At 35.2% G+C, this 17,647-nt stretch overlaps 1 protein-coding gene across 6 annotated transcripts; it reads left to right on the plus strand.

Moving 5' to 3' along the window:
- Nucleotides 1-1,199: 1,199 nt before the first annotated feature.
- On the plus strand, nt 1,200-14,131 carry LOC107772136 (uncharacterized). Of its 6 annotated transcripts, none has more exons than XR_001644990.2 (8): nt 1,200-1,626; nt 5,314-5,549; nt 7,816-8,506; nt 8,926-9,271; nt 9,439-9,545; nt 10,361-10,555; nt 12,853-13,657; nt 13,747-14,131. XR_001644990.2 is itself a non-coding variant. In XM_016591621.2 (7 exons), exons 1-7 carry the CDS (start codon nt 1,462-1,464, stop codon nt 13,603-13,605), a joined length of 2,493 nt encoding a protein of 830 aa, XP_016447107.1. In that variant the 5' UTR covers nt 1,200-1,461; the 3' UTR covers nt 13,606-14,131. The 6 variants fall into 6 exon arrangements, 2 of the variants coding, with proteins under 2 accessions (XP_016447107.1, XP_016447108.1); XR_001644989.2 differs by having other exon boundaries at nt 13,755-14,131; XR_012704798.1 differs by having other exon boundaries at nt 9,451-9,545.
- Nucleotides 14,132-17,647: the final 3,516 nt, after the last annotated feature.

The raw sequence follows: 17,647 nt of genomic DNA on the forward strand, positions 1-17,647 counted from the left end.
CCCTCTTGGTACTTGTTATCCATGATTTTAAAGATTTGTAACCTCCAAGGTAACATGATTAACTAACTTTATAAACTTTTCAAAGATGATTTTATTTCTGAGCTTACATCAATTGACTTACAACGTACTCTTACGTACGAAAGCATGGAGTGTAACAGTTTTAACTTAACAAATTCCTTTTATGTTGCATAATTGGTTGTCGAATTGAAATTGTCAATCAATAAATTTTGAAGGTGTTTGACTCTCCACTATTAAAAAGTTTCGAAACTTTGAATTCGAATTTGGCTTTTCAAAAACTATTATTTGTTTGGATTGAGTGTTTTTACAAATAATTGAGAATATTCTTTGGAGTTTATATCTCAATTTTGAGGGTGTTTGATGAAGATTAGACTTGATTTTAGCTGAATTTCAGATTGAAACTCGAAGAAGAAGAAGAAGAAGAAGAAGAAGAAGAAGAAGAAGAAGAAGACACCACATACAAAATATATACAAATCATACCGTGACCATTGTGTTGAAGCATAATCGCAAATGTTGCCATTGAAATTCAATTGTTGAAATAATTTCAAACTTGGAAAAATAATTTATTATCGTCAAATTGTATAGAAATCTGCTGTATGTTTAGAGCTGATTAATCACGCTTCACATTCAAGTGCAACCAGTGTTTTCTATAAGAATTTTGTTTTGAATTTATTGCGTTTTTGATGTAGAAGCAGAAAAAAATCTTCGATAGAGGTAGATACTGTAGAAAAATCGTCAATTGTGTATTATATTGTTTGTAGATTGTAGCATATCTATTTTGTAATCGAAAATTATTTTGCTGCTTGAATCACGCGTCTAATTAAAAAAGCCCACAGCTGGAAGGACATTTAATATATAATTTGTAACAAAAATTTATTTAGGGTGGGTAATATATAATAGTTGGACAAATTTAATAAATAAGTTTCATATATTGTATAGAAAAAACAATTCATTAATTAGTCAATCTCTGGTTAAGTGGGCTTTTTCCTGATTTGGGCCAGGCCGACAGGTAAGAATGATAGGAATTACACCGGTGGAATTACAATAGATAGAACCAAGCATGGACCACACCGGTGGAATTACAATAAATGAAAAATCGTAAAATAGTAATGTCTTTCTCACCAGTAGAATATTTTATTTTAATTTTTTTCAAATAGACTATTTTATGACTTATGAAAATACTACAATTTGATCGCAAAAACGAACTACACAAACGCGTTTGAGTGAGAGGTTGGTCAGCCACTTTGCTTTGAACAGTACTTTTATCCGCGAATTTCGTTTAACTAGTTAAACCGTTCCTTCGTAATTAATTTTGGGTGACTTATATTCGCTCCTCTTTCTCTCAAATCCACTCTTCATCTTGGTCAAAATTATTTCTGTAAAAATGGATTTGTGACAGCGCGATATCTTAGTGGTTGTTCATTTTGGAGAAAGAAAAAGAAATGTTGCTGCTCTTTATAGTGTTTGTTCTGGGAGCTGTAACGGTCCTTGCAGTGGAAGCTGTGGGAGTGGTGCTTTTGATTCGCTGGTTGAACCGTAGAGTGGCTCGTGAAGTGGATAAAGCAAAACCGGACGGGGACTTCGATTTCTCTTTGCACCAAAAGCAGGCATGTCATTTTACTTGCTTAATATTTATGCTGCTCAGTTTTTGACCCGTGCCAACATATCATGTACTCTTTCCGCTAAAATTGGTTTGCAGAGAGTCAATATGGAATCTAAATTTACTAGATCAATTCATCTTTTTAAGAGTTTAAGTAATATACACTCTCATTGTAAAGAATTAGGTCATCCAAAAAGCGAGATATAATCGGTAAACGTGACATGATAGTATATAAAATTTTTTACACTGATAGTGTATAATTGTATATAACTTAAACTCTTCATTAAAATTAAATGTTAAGTATTTGGAAACTATATGAGAAGTATATAAGTAGCTATTACTCCCTTATCTAAGTAGTGAATAAATGCATTTCAAAATGTTAGTCAAATGCAATTAGTTTGAATCTCGGAAATGAGAAGTGTCAGACATTTTGGAACAAAGGAAGTGTGATTTCTTGACCCCATTTGTGTGCGTGTGTGTGTTTTTGAATGACTATTGACCTATTGTATTCTATTAGGGGACATTGGTGGAATATAATTTGAGGAATTGAATGTATAAGTAGATAGATGTATTTTGAATATGGTATATGTAGTCTATTTGGATATATGTAGATAAGACTTAAGGCTAGTTATTTACATCCCTAACCTTTTAAGAGGCAGATCCATAATTTGAACTTTGTGAATTCCGACTTATAGGACAGTGACCTCAAGTGCTAGTAACTGGCTTCTAAATTTAGTTTTTGTACATATCTAGTGGATTTTTAGCAAGCTCCGAAATAACCCATAGGCTTACTTCGAAGTGTGTAATCTACATCTTTCTAGCTAGGACTCGGTCGAATAAGAATCATTGATTCCCTTTGTTGTTAATTTCTTATTCATTGTGTTCGGCCAGTGCTCCTTTCTCATCTCAAACCATAACACTCTGAATGTTAGGAAAGATAAAGGAAGACCGTCTAAAGAAAGCGATCGAAAGAACTTGACCTATCCTAACCAAATGATAGCAGCTTAAAGCTAAAGTTATCATGAGCAGCCTCGCTCCTTGATCGGCAGGGAGGCATATCAAAGAATGGGGCAAAGGATTAAGCGTAATAAATATTGTTTCAAGTAATAATAAAAGCATTTATTACAAGCTCTTGTGCTCACTTATCTCAAGTATAGGATGCTTTCCCTGAGCCTGTATGTGTTGAATACGCTTTTCCTGACACACACATATATACATACATACATACATACACATATACACATACACATACATATATACATACATACATACACATATACATACACATATACATATATATATATATATATATATATATATTTTTTTTTTTTTTTTTTTAATTGGATTCTGCCGAACCCATATCTTAAAGTCAAGATCCGCTCCTAAACCTTCTATATGACATATGTACTTGTACATTGAATACAAAGTGTGTGTTTCTATTATGAAGAAAGGTATTTCCACATGCTTGATACAATTTAAAAGAACAAGAATCAAGTCTGCACGTGAGGGAGCTTGTTTAGACATAATTGAATAAATATAAGTGTACCCTAACTTTGCATGCGTCCCTTATGCTGATTGGGTTGGTTGTCTTGTTACTCGTCACTTGGTTACTCGTTATTGTTGTTTCTTTTGGTGAGATTTAATTCCTTAGGAGATCAAGACACAACCCACACTTTCTCCTCCTATTTCTGAGGCTGAATATACTGTTACAGATGAGGTTTTGTGGTTCCCTTCCTCGTAAGTAGCAAGTGGTAACCTTATTAGGAAATGTATCGCTATGGACAAATTGGATAGTAGACATCTTCATCAAACTTTTGTCACAGTTTAGATTTTATATGCTACATTAAATCTTGACATTGTACTTCCTCTTGCTCAAACTGAGGGAGAAGATAGAATGTAATTTGGACACTTGAATGCATAGATCACATAAGTATTTTGAATATGGTTTAAATTCATAGAGTCTATTTAGGTCTGTCTAGATAACACTTAAGGCTATTGATGTACATGCCTAACCTTCTATATACTTGTACATGGAATAAAAGGGGTGTTTACTTCAATAACTTCTACAAATTCATTATTGTTTGAATTAACTGGATTTGAAAGTAACGAGCAGTTTAGGCTTGTTTTGAGGTAACTTTGACTGGTGAAAATTGGGTCTTTCTCATTAATATGCTAACAGGAGAACTAATATTGGTTTTGTTTCAGTTTTGAAAAAAGGGCTGTAGAATGAGGTTGAGCTACACCGTTGAAATTAAAGAATTGAACATTGAGGTAAAAGTAATCTAAAAGGCTTTATTACCGGAAAAATTCAAGTGGTTAAGGTATATGCGTTGGAATCATTTGGATGTGCCATAGGATTTTGTAGAAGCAGTGAAATACTTCAATAAGTGTACAATTTATAATGTACTTTTGGCATTTAATTAACTAGAAGTTAACTTAGACATAAATATTGCAACTTTGCTTTGACAGTGGGGAAAGTATTTTTAAAATTATGCCTATATTTTTATTCCAAAGAAGTAGGTTATTTACGTATCAAATATTGGTGCTTTCTCAAAAGCGCTTTTTCCGTAGAACGTCGAACACCTGCAAAGTGGTTTTTGACACTAAAAGTACTCAACTTTCCTCCCTAATAGGGCGTCGGAGTGCAGTGTCTTTTTCATCTTCGACGGAGTAGAGATTTAAGGCTGGTAAGATCTAAGCATGTGTTGGATAAGACTAAACAAGTGAATGATCAGAGGTCGGTAAAGATCGGAATTGCCTGAGTTCTCATTGTCAAACACTTATCTGGTGAAAACCATCCCATCATTGTACAACTGAAACATACAAGTGGATTCTTGTGCTTCTTGAGAACAACATTAACAGCAACTATGCCTCAATTCCGAGCTAATGGGAGTTGCTATATAAATCTCACTAGCCATTCTCTTTTTAGACCCATCTCAATTCAATATATAATAATTTAGGTTCTTTAACACTAAAAGTGCTTCCTGAGACCATATTCCAAATATATTCTTCGAAATCAAACCAACAGGCCCAAGAAGGCCAAGTTTCAGCTTTATGGCCTTTCTTGATTAGAAGATTAGTTAACGAATAATATTATTTGTAAACTTGGATAACAAATAGCATTCCGTCATCTTCCCCTTCTCCGAAGAGAAGGAAAAGATGTTCTTTGAGAGGATTTAAATGTTCTATCACTGAAAAGGCAGAAGAGTAGAAAATTACATCTTAGGAAACTTCAGACAATATAATAGTTGTCCTACAAGTGGTTTCAATTTCTCACTGGTCCTCAAGCTTCTTTCTACTAGAAAGTGGGAGGAGATCACATCATTATTTCCCATTAGCGAAACATGATAGGATGTGCTAGAGAGATTATCAGTTCAGATCTGCTGTTATATTCAAGCTCATGGTATAATTTTGAAATATGTTTCTTTTTCAGACTGTTTAGGATATTATTCTTACTTTAAGAAGATATTTCTTTGTCACAGTTTTGTTATTTTATAATATCTTGATAAAAATGTTTCTATTTCACAATTTTGCTCTGAGATATGTGTTCGGGGATAAACTGATAATTGCTCACAAGCTCACATTCTGCTGTAAGATTTGAGTTTTGTTTATCTATTCAGTTACCTTTCACATTTTCCCAAATGGACTCGATCTGTTTCAACTTATCGTATTGTGCTTCTGTTCTGTCTTCCAGGGGATAGTCTGGGTTCTAGAATCTGAAAGATTACCAAAGGCTTTTCCTGTGGATAAAGCCTTGAAGCAGCAAAAGGTCAAGAAAGAGATCTTAGAGGTTACACCTACTCAGAAATTTGCCCAAATCAAGGACCATTATCTCGTCCTAACAGAGTCAGATGGTTCCCATGTAGAAATTTTACTCAAAGGTTGCATGATAGCAGCTGTTTCTGCTTCAAGCTTATCCTCTAGAAAATGGTAATTTTGGAAGTACTATTGTCTTTTGAAGTGTTTTTAAGTTGGACTGCCACCCTACATCAGTACATTGGCAAGATTTATATTGCACTCCTATTCCTCTTCTAGCAATTTTGAGAGTATAGTACATAACTTAGTATTGAAGGCTCAGATCTAAAAGACCTCCCTAGTCTCTAGCTGTAATTGAGATATACGCTATGTCCGTTTCTCTGTGATTCTGGTTGCATGAAAGCTAGGGTGGACATAAAAATGAGCCCAAAGCGTTCTTCGTAGTCTGAGTCTGAGTTAATCTGATAGTCTTACCGGTAATATTAGTAATATTCTTATATTTTCCTGTTCCTAGATGCTTTTATTATATGTTGTGTCATTCTTACCAATAATATTAGTTCTATTCTTGCATTTTTTTTATCTCTAGATCTTTGTTATTACACGTGAGTCTTTGTTTTTTCTTTCTTTTTCTTTTTCTTGTTGTTGTTGTTATTATGGTTGGTTGCTTTCTTGTCATTGTTCCTTGAGCCGAGGGTCTATCGGAAACAACTTCTCTACCTTCACAAGGTTGGGATAAGGTCTGCGTACACATTTCCCTTCCCAGACCCCACTTGTGGGGTTATAGTGGGTTGTTGTTGTTGTTGTTGTTGTTGTATGTATGTATGTATGTAGCATCACTGGGTGAAAGTAGGTTGGTCATTTGGTGCTGGATTTAGTAAAAGAATAAAATTTTTATTATAGTATTTGAAGTTCAAATCCTGGTTGTGAGATTTTTGGATAACTGCAGAGTGTATTTAATAAGAAAGCTAAGAATTTTTTTAGAAATAGTATACAGAAGATAGAAATCAAATATCCTTTTTCTCTAGTGTCAAGAAGTTGATTGATAAATTCTTGCCGCTTAGCAAATGTAAACAGATCTTTCTTTTTGCCCATAATAGACTTCCCTTTTCCTAGCAAAATCTTAGGTTTCATTGAGTTAGGTTGAAGATGGATGTCAGACTTGCATTATGCACCATAAGAAATGTTCCAGTGGCAGCTCTATCTCTCTCTGTCTCTCTCCTTTATTGGGTTGATGGCTTGATGCATCCATAATAAGGTCTAGGTTCTTATGTGAGGGTAATGTTTCTTTTTTTTTTTAATTCATTTTTTAAATTTTCTGCATGAGTATCACTGGAGATATCATTCATCATAAGTTGCTCTGCAAATTGGTGTTACATGACATATTTATTGGTTGGCTGGTTTAAGGAGGCATAATATCTAATGTTACGAATGTGGTATAATCTAGCTACCTTGCTATTTGAGAAGATGGCAAATGGAATTGAGGTTTCCTGGTGACGAAGACTCGAGGTTGAATTTTGTTGCTTGTGGTAGAAAGAAATGGATTAGCATTTTAACACTTGCTTTTTCCCGCTCACCTCTTAAGCTCCATTCAACTGAATCTTGCGTCATTCCTGACTTCTTAAAATACTGATTGTTATTGCTCTTACTTGAATACCGGTGATTCATGTGACTGTAGGCTGCTTTCATTTGTTTAATTCATGAACTTCTATGTATAATTTGGTAATGTCTCAGGAGAAATATATGCAGAACAATTGCAGAGTAAATCCAAATTGCTTCCCTAATATTTTGGGCTGCAAGAAACTAGTCTTCTAACTTTTAGGTGAGCTTGACCTACTCCTCTCCTGATCAAAGTTGGAGAATCAAGTTTTTTTTGGACAATATTGAATCTTCAAAATAAGTGGTCGACCCTGAGAGCATATTAACTATTCACTTTACGTGCTAGGTGTTGTCATATTCACCATAGATTGGTGGATGTCAATTAGATCGTTAGTTCGTTTTGTTGTGCTTACCTCGAAATTTGGAGCTTGTTCAATTTATAAAGAACAAAATACCAGGTGGAATTTATCAGAAAGTGTGAGAAATAAGTTATTTCCTACAAACAAGTGACTTTAATATATATTCATATTTCATATACAATTTTTTGATAAAATATATTCATGGATAATTGAAATGCTCCATTTTCTCTCAAGTGGTTTGTGAAAATTGGAGTACAAAAACCCACAACGTGAGATGTTATCAATTAAGAAAAAAATTAATTTCAGTAGAGAAGGTAATACTGTATACTTTTTATGCAGAAGTTAATCTCTTATATCTTTTTCTAAAATTGTTTTTAGCACCCAGTTAAGTTAGTGGTTTGTCTAATTATTTCATTGACAAAGATGTAAGATTTAATAACAATAACTTACGATTTCAATTGGTGTTATCTGGTACAATTTTACAGGGCAAAAAGATATCCTATTAAAATAGAGAGCAGAGCATCAACTTTATATGAAGGAAGTAGAATACTTTACTTTTATCTTGAGACATGCTGGGAGAAGGAAGCATGGTGCAAATCCCTTCGTCTTGCATCCTGTGAGGACAAAGAAAAACTAAAGTGGTTTGCCAAGTTGAACATAGAGTTTCAAAATTACCTGATGTCATTAAATGCAGGATATCCTTCATTTATGAAACCACATTCAAGCATTGGTGTTGATTTAGGTGATAAATCAAGTAAGTTTGATGGTTCCTCATCAAAAGTTCGGCAATTTTTGAAAAAGCTAGGCAAGAAAGCTTCTAAGAATGCTCCGGAAAATAAGGGAACCTTCATTTCAACGTCAGACCATGAAGAAAGGAAGATAAGTGAGAGAGTTCATTCCTTCCAAGACCTTGCTTTTGCTGGTGTTGGTGTTAAATCGGCTCCAACACGCAAACCTCTTGATTTTTCTACTAAGGATGTTGTAGTGCCTTCATCTATATCGGCATCTACTGGATCAGGAAGCCGGAGTCAAATGTCTGTTAGTTCTGATGCAGATTCTGATGACAGGGTTTTCGGTGATGAAGGAACCCTTTGTTGGAATTTGTTAATATCCCGTTTGTTTTTTGATGCCAAAAGAAATGACCAGATGAGAACCTCTTTGCAAGCCAGGATTCAGGTTTGTTATCTTTATTGCCTTTCCATTATGAGATGTATGTATCTTGGTTTAAGCTTTCGGTTACTGACATCATAATTTGCTAAGTATTGCTTTTCAAGCATATAAACATCTTTTTGCAATTAGTTCTGTAGGCGGAAAATTGGCAATTGAGTTTTGTCAGCAGGAAGTGTTTGAGTAAAAAATGAATTTGATTCCTTATAATACAATCTTTCTGTTTTAGAAAGTTGTGTCTGGAATGGTTGATATTTTCTTCTCTTCCTACTCAAGTTATCATGGCAGGAAATTGTTTTAATGCTTTATTTGAAGCTTCGTAGGCTTGTATGTTTTATTCTGACATTTTATGTTCCATTTTTATATTAAATTAAAAAGACATTTGCTTTATCTAACTGAGCTATGATTCTGTGTGTTCTTACTTGTAGAGAACGCTGTCCAATATACGAATTCCCAGTTACATAGGTGAAGTGACCTGTACTGCCGTTAATATTGGTAACCTTCCTCCCTACATACGTGCAATGAGGGTTCTTCCCTCAGACATGAATGAGTTTTGGGCCTTCGAAATTGATCTTCAGTATTCTGGTGGTGCAATCTTGGATGTCGAGACAAGGGTTGCAGTTCAGGACCTTGATTTTCCTGAAGGGGACGAACCAGAAGAAGATTCCGCTGCCAGTCATGATGTCAAATCAGATTTACTAGAAGGATTTGAGCAGTTTGGAAAAGGAAAACAGTCTGAAGAGAATGTTGAGAAGATTGACCAAACCAACGAAGGTACTATTTTCTTTGATGTTCTATAATATTTGGAATTTCCAATCATAATATGTTAATTTGGTTAGGCATACTTAATGTTATTTGTATAGTTATCTATGGGGGAATAGTCCACTATTTTAAAAAGTAGAATTGTTTGTATTAGATAGTAATTGAGGTGCATTAATCAGGTGAATTTTCAGATGGGATGAGAAGCTCGAATATCATGCCAAGTGAGTCACCTCAAGTGTCTAGGTGGAAGTCCATCTTTAATTCTGTTGCCAAACAGGTTTCACAGGTTGGTAACAATTCCTTTATTTGTTGCAATGGGTTATTCTATTTGTATAGATAGGGTGGAGGGGCACATTTATTCCTTGTTCATCTATTAGTTTTCAGTTCTTATCTTCGGTACAGGGTAGAGAGTTTGGTAGCTCGCAAGGCTCATTACGTTGAGGTGACGGGTTTAAATCATGTCTCTGCAACATCTTGTTTTGCCGAACTATTTTAGGGCTGACTCTATTAATTAGTAATTAATTCCCGCCTTTTGGTTTTTGGGGAAGAAAAAAGAAAACGTAGGGGAGGGACAAAATCACTACACTGTCACGGTCAACTATATCAAATCCAGGTTAATTGGTTTTGTAGTCCTTTACAAATTTGTTTTGATTGTTTTATGTCTTTTCATGAGAGATCTTTATTTTTACGCGTAAGAGATCTGAAAATAACACACAAGAGATCTGAAAAGGTAATTTTCTTCTAATCAAATTGTAAGTGGCCATAGGAGACCATTTCCTCATCAAATCCTTAAATCTGAATCATTCTGTGTCAGCAATTTAATTCTTCACTGGGGAGCATGTTTGAGCATTGCACTGACTTGTTTAAGGGGTGATCACAGAAAAAGGAGTTTGATTCCAGTACTATTAATATTCTTTTGGTTCCATAAACATAGTTTAACCTGTAGATTTTGTGAACTCAATCAAAATGTGCACTATACTAAATTAGTACTATTGGTTTCTGAATATTTCTGAATATATTATTTCTTGTTCTTCTTGTACTATAACAAATTGTGGAAGAAGCTCTTTTGCATCCTAAACATTGAATCTTTAAACTCTCCAGGTTTCACTCTCACTGGGGATTAGGATTGCATCCATTCAAGGAACTATGAGGCTATACATAAAGCCACCACCTTCAGATCAAATATGGTTCGGATTCACGTCGATGCCCGATATAGATTTCCATTTGGACTCTTTTGTTGGGGAGCATAAGATCTCAAGCGGGCATCTTTCTTCGTTCCTAATCAATCGATTTAAGGTCAGATTGAGAAGTTATCTGTGCTACAAATTGATTATGTGTCTGCATCTCTTCTCATTTAACCACTTTCTGTTGACCTAGCATGATTAAAAACCAATTATGGGGTGATTAAGATTGAAATCTCTTACCTTTAATAGGTACAACACTTCGCTAGCTTTAAATCCATTTTTTAAGCTGTTAGAGAAAACACACTTTTATTTACTTAATTACGTCTTCAATAGAACTAAAATTTCTAGAATATGGAGAGCCTGTTTGGCCAAGTTTCTGGGAGGTTAAAAGTGCTATTTTTGCCCAAAAAAGTACTTATTTGGAAATACAATGTGTTAGGCCAAAACGGAGAAGTGCTTTTGAACAACAACAATTCTAGCTTCTTCCAAGAAGCAAAAGCAGAAGCAAAAAATTAATTTTTTCAAGACAAAAATATCCTTACCATAAAATAATATTTCCTAAATTATCCCTTATTAATTTAACCTTTACTTTTTTATCTCTACCATCCCTTTCTTCTCTTTTTTATTTTTACCATCTTTTTGTTCTTCTCCTCTTATTCCTATATAGAATAATCTCTTTACCATAAATAGATCTCTTCTTTTTTTAGCATGCATGCATATGATAAATGGACCTTGGGCCTAACTCAACCCCAAAAATTAGCTTATGAGGTGAGGATTGCCAAGACCTTATAATGAGACCAAGGACCTCAAATCCCACCGATGTAGGACAAAACATCCCACCTCACGCCCAGGCCTGCAAACTGGAGCGTTGACAACATAAAGGGGGACCCAACATCGGTAATAATAATTGAGATGTGCCTAACATCGGTAACAATAATTGGGATGGGCCTTGCTCTGATACCATGATAAATGGACCTTGGGCCTAACTTGACCCCAAAAGCTAGCTTACGAGGTGAAGATTGCCCAAGACCTTATAAAGAGACTAAGGATCTCAAATCCCACCGATGTGAGACAGCTCAACACATATAATATAGTTGACATAACGCAATACTACCTAGTTTGTTTGTTTTTTTCAAGAATTAATAGTAGTATTTTTTGATCCATGTAATTTGTAAGCACATATGTTCCTACCAATATTATTGCTTTTACGTACTTATATTTTATATTGATTAAAATCTTTAATATATATTATTTTATATTTTATACTTTAATTAAATAAAAATAAAAAATTAATTAAATTCTTTTATAATAAATATTTAATTGTTTTTAAATAATGCTAATTGTAAACTAAACATTTACTGTAATTTGACACTCAAAAGTACTTTTTGAAAAGATTGGCCAAACACAATTTGCTTATCAAATATTGCAAAAAGTATTTCTCAAACAAATTGGCCAAACACAAACTGCCAATCTCCAAAAGTATTTTTTTGAAAAGCACTTTTGAACAAAAGTACTTTTCAAAATAAGTAATTTTTGACAGCTTGGCTGAAAGGGCTCTAAGAAAGTCTTCTTACTCAAAAAAGATTATTTGAGAAAGTCTTGGAAATAGATAGTATTGGAAAAAAGTACTTAGCAATCATCGTATGAAAAGATATAATGGTTGATTGATTATAGATTCCATGTCAAATCCCAACTCTATACAAAAGAGTCCCTTCCCACGAAAATATAGCCAGTTATATAAATGGATATTTCGTATGAATCCAAAAATATACAAAAAGCGGAAAAATGCACTGAATATGGAAGAGAGTATCTTCCACTTCGTCAAACCTTTCCACATAAGAGCCCTAGGTGCTACTTCCCATATGTTACCCTATTCCTTCCTGATTCCGTTAGTGTTGTGTGGCTGTAGCTTCCATAGTCGATGTGACCCCAAAGACATTGTCTGCCTGAAATTTCTGTATTTCAAAATCGGTCACAGAATAAGTAGAGTCTAGTCGGAAACTGTAGAAGAAAGGTTGTTTAAGAACCAGAAAGTAGAGGGACAGGAGTGATTCAGTTGCTGACATTCATTCAAGAAGATAGAGATTGATGGCAGGTTATAATCTTCAACTTGGAATGCATAAGCTGAATACACTAAGCCAGCGTAACTAGTTTGTGGTTAGATCATTTCTCTTTGGTAAGTTGTTATTTAAACATTTAAACTTGTTTCATTCCCAATTACTAATGAATTTGATCTACTTTAAATTCAACAGAGCAGTGTATGCAATATTTTCAATTATATTGTTCTCTTTTTGTAGCCCATAGCCAACATTACTTGCTAAAATGGTAACTAATACTCCTAGTGCTGATCTCAAAACATGGGTGAAATTTCCTTCGGAGGGTTAGCTGATGCTATCATAACTAATGCAGGTTGCTATTCGTGAAACACTGGTACTTCCAAACTGTGAAAGTGTATGCATCCCATGCATGTTGGCGGAAAAGGATGACTGGGTCCCCCGACAAGTTGCTCCATTTATATGGATTAATCGAGAAACTGCAGGTAATAATGCCAACAGACAAGAAGCACCCAGCTCCCAACCTGGGGATGCAACACGATTCACTGAAGTTGATAGGGGAGGCACCAGTGGTAATGCTGAAAGCAAAAGTGAAAATCCAGGAAGAACAGGATGGGCTAATCAACAAAGCAAGTCATTGGATCCACAGGCATTATTATCAGTTCCTACGCATAGTCCAGATACAGGAAGTACCACTAGCAATGCCGAAGGCAAACAAGAAAAGCCAAGAAAAGTTGGATGGTCTGCACTGCAAAGCAAGTCATTGGATCCACATGCATCCTTATCAGTTCCTATAGCGCAGCCTAACACAAGTAACCAGGCTTCAGAAGAACTGAAAGCCCCGTTATTGAAGCATGAGGAACAGCAAGTGGGTCACCTCAGGAGCACAGAGGAGAACATAGAATGCAAGTCACCTTCTCGACAACTGGTACTGCTTGCAGAAAAATATCAAATTACTGGAGAAGATGATACAAAGTCTACAAGAATAGGGAGAAGGGCTAGGATGCTTGGTTTGGGAAAAAAAATGGGGGAGAAACTTGAAGAGAGGGCACGTCACATAGAAGAGAAGGGGAGAAATTTAGTTGAAAGAATGAGGGGACAACAGTGAAAAAAGGAATATTGTAAATTTGCAGCTTCACCAATTCAGTTTGTTTAACAAGGCAAGTCCAAAATGTATCTTGTTATCGGTTAATGGTTGTTTCGTTTGTGCTTTAACGTCTACGCAAACACATTTTTACACATGTTTCAGTCACACAGGTGGGCAACCATGTGAAGGAACAAATTAAACTTAAGTCTTCATGCTTTGCATCGTCGTCGTCCGATGGCTCATCTTTAGTTGCCATGAGGAAGAGCTTGAGTTGTGAAGCCCAACAGGTTCAGTTCAAGGACTAAACAAGCTTTGTTCGTTAGTCATGGAGAAGTCGTAAGAAGAAAAATAGCTCTACGTTGATTGTATAAACTCAAGCGTGTTATAAAATAAAGACTATAAAGTAAAGACAAGTATAGGAAGAAACTGATATATTATTCAAACTTCAAACTTATATATATAATGAATTAAAAACTCCTCTATTTATAGAAGAAAGGAAGCAGCTGCGAGGCTTTTCAGGAAGTAGCTGCAAGACTTTTTTTTAGCTACTTGTAAGTTGTCTGCATGAGCTGCTTGCAACCTGCCTGTTTAATAAGAAGCTGTTGTAAATCATTTCATTGAGCTGCTTGTAACCTGCCTGTATCAGTTGCTTGTAGATAAACTTCAACAGAGTACTAAATGAATAATCTTCCTCAGGAAGATTATCTATAGCGGATTTATAAATGGACATCCACAATAATTATTTTCATAACACTCCCCCTTGGATGTTCATTAAAAGGTATTGTGTCTCGTTAAAACCTTACTAGGAAAAACCCAATGGGAAAAATCCTAGTGAAGGAAAAAGAGTACACATATTTAGTAATACGCATTTCTAGCTGCCTCATTAAAAACCTTATAAGGAAAACCCTGTGGGAAAAAATCTTAGTAAGGAAAAAAGAGTACATCGCGTATTTTACTCTCCCTTGATGAAAACCTTGTTTCAAATATTTGAGTCTCCGCATTCCAATCGTGTATACCATCTTCTCAAAAGTTGAAGTTGGCAAAGATTTAGTGAATAAATCTGCCGGATTGTCACTTGAACGGATTTGTTGCACATCAATGTTACCATTTTTCTGAAGATCGTGTGTGTAGAATAATTTTGGTGAAATGTGCTTTGTTCTATCTCCTTTTATAAATCCTCCCTTCAATTGGGCTATGCATGCAACATTGTCTTCATATAAAATTGTGGGTCTTTTCTCACATTCCAAACAACATTTTTCTCGAATAAAATGAATTATTGATCTCAACCATACGCATTCCCTACTTGCTTCATGAATAGCTATTATTTCAGCATGATTTGAAGAAGTAGCAATAATAGATTGCTTTGTGGAGCGCCATGATATGATATTACCTCCACGTGTAAATACGTACTCGGTTTGAGATCTAGCTTTATGGGGATCAGATAAATAACCTGCATCTGCATAACCAACAAGATCTGCCACTATCTTTGTTAGCATAAAACAAACCCATATCAAGAGTTCCCTTTAAATATCGCAATATATGTTTAATCCCATTCCAATGGCTCCGTGTAGGAGAAGAACTATAACTTGCTAGTAAATTAACAGAAAATGCTATGTCAGGCCTTGTAGCATTAGCAAGATACATTAGTGCACCAATTGCACTGAGATAGGGTACTTCGGGACCAATGAGTTCCTCATCCTCTTCTGGCGGTCAGAACAAATCTTTATTCACTTCAAGTGATCGAACAACTATTGGTGTACTCAATGGGTGCGCTTTGTCCATGTAAAAGCATTTTAAGACCCTTTCTGTATAGGCAGATTGATGGATAAAGATCCCGTCTGCTAAATATTCAATCTGAAGACCAAGACAAAATTTTGTCTTTCCAAGATCTTCATCTCAAATTCTTTCTTAAGATATTCAATTGCCTTTTGGAGCTCTTCTGGAGTTCCAACAAGATTTATGTCATCAACATAAACAACAAGTATAACAAATTCTGAAGTCATTTTCTTTATAAAAATACATGGACAAATAACACCATTTATGTAACCCTCTTTCAGCAAATATTCACTGAGGCGATTATACCACATGCACCCAGATTGTTAACCGTACAAAGATCTTTGTAATCTGATTGAGTACATTTTCCGAGATTTTGAATATGCTTCAAGCATTTTAAACCCTTCAGGGATTTTTATTTAAATTTCATTATCAAGTGACCCGTATAGATAAGCTGTAACCACATCCATTAGATGTATTTCAAGCCTTTCACGTAAGGCTAAACTGATGAGATATCGAAATGTTATGGCATCCATAACGGGTGAATATGTTTCTTCATAATCGACTCCAGGTCGTTGTGAGAATCCTTGTGCAACAAGGCGAGTCTTATCATTCCCTTTTCGCACAAAAACCCATTTATGACTAACTGACTTTATACCAGCAGGTGTTTGGACTACTGGTCCAAAGACCTCTCTTTTAGCAAGTGACTTCAATTCCGATTAAATTGACTCTTGCCATTTTGGACAATCAGATCTTTGTCGACATTCTTCGACATATCGGGGTTCAAGATTCTCACTATCTTGCATAATGTTAAGTGCAAAATTATATGCAAAAATATTATCCACCACTATTTCAGATCGATTTAAATTAATCCCATCACCAGTAGAACTTATTAAAAGTTTCTCACTCACTTGAGTCTCGAGTTCATTGATTTCTTCAGGAATCTCAGAACTAATCAGATCTTGGGTCTCTTCAGGAGATCCCTTCATAATATCATTTTGATCATTTGTCTATTTTCTTTTTCTAGGATTTCGATCCTTAGAACCCAAAGGCCTACCACGCTTCAGGCGTGCTTTAGGTTCACTAGCTCTCATGCTAATAGATGGTCCTGCTGAGACATCAATTCGGATAGGCACATTCTCTGCAGGGATATGTGACTTAGTTATCCTTTTCAAATCAGTAAATGTGTCTGGCATTTTATTTGCTATATTCTGTAAATGGATGTTCTTCTGGATCTCCTGATTACATATAGGGGTACGTGGATCAAAGTGAGATAATGATGAAACTTTTCACACAATTTCTCTTTTGATTTCCTTTTTCTCTCTCCCTAATTGTGGGAAATTTATTTTATCAAATCGACAATCTGTAAATCGAGCAGTAAATAAATCTCTCGTCAATGGTTCAAGATAGCGAATAATAGAGGGTGATTCAAACCCAACATATATTCCTAACCTTCTCTGCGGGCCCATCTTACTGCGCTGTGGTGGTGCTACTGGCACATATACAACACATCCAAAAATTCGTAGATGGATAATATTTGGTTCATGACCAAAAACTAATTGTGATGGAGAATATTTATTATAATGTGTCGGTCTGAGACGGATAAGTGATGCTGCGTGTAAGATAGCATGGCCCCAAACAGTAGTGGGCAATTTTGTTTTCATATATAGTGGTCTTGCTATCAACTACAGGTATTTAATAAATAACTCTGCAAGCCCATTTTGAGTATGAACATAAGTTACAGGATGTTCAACTGTTATCCCAACTGATAGACAGTAATCATCAAAAGCTTGAGATGAGAATTCTCTAGCATTATCAAGGTGAATAGCCTTTATAGGATAATTGGGGAATTGTGCCCTTAATCAAATTATTTGGGCTAATAACTTTGCAAATGCTAGGTTGCGAGATGATAGTAGGCACACATGAGACTATCTTGAAGACGCATCTATTAGGACCATAAAATATTTAAACAGCCAACTTAGTGAGTGAATAGGTCCACATATATTCCCATGTATACGTTCTAAAAAGGCAGGGGATTCAATGCCAACCTTCATTGGTGATGGTCTAGTGATCATTTTGCCTTGATAACAAGCATCACAAGAAAATTCATTATTTGTAAGAATCTTCAGGTTCTTTAATGGACGCCCACTCGAATTTTCAGTAATTTGTCTCATCATTATTGATCCAGGATGGGCCAAACGGCCGTGCCAAAGCACAAAAGTATTTGAATCCGTAAACTTCTAGTTTACGATAGTGTGTGCTTCAACTGTACTAATTTTTGAATAGTATA

This window comes from Nicotiana tabacum, chromosome 22 (genome assembly GCF_000715075.1).
Source record: "Nicotiana tabacum cultivar K326 chromosome 22, ASM71507v2, whole genome shotgun sequence".
NCBI classification, from domain to species: Eukaryota; Viridiplantae; Streptophyta; class Magnoliopsida; order Solanales; family Solanaceae; genus Nicotiana; species Nicotiana tabacum.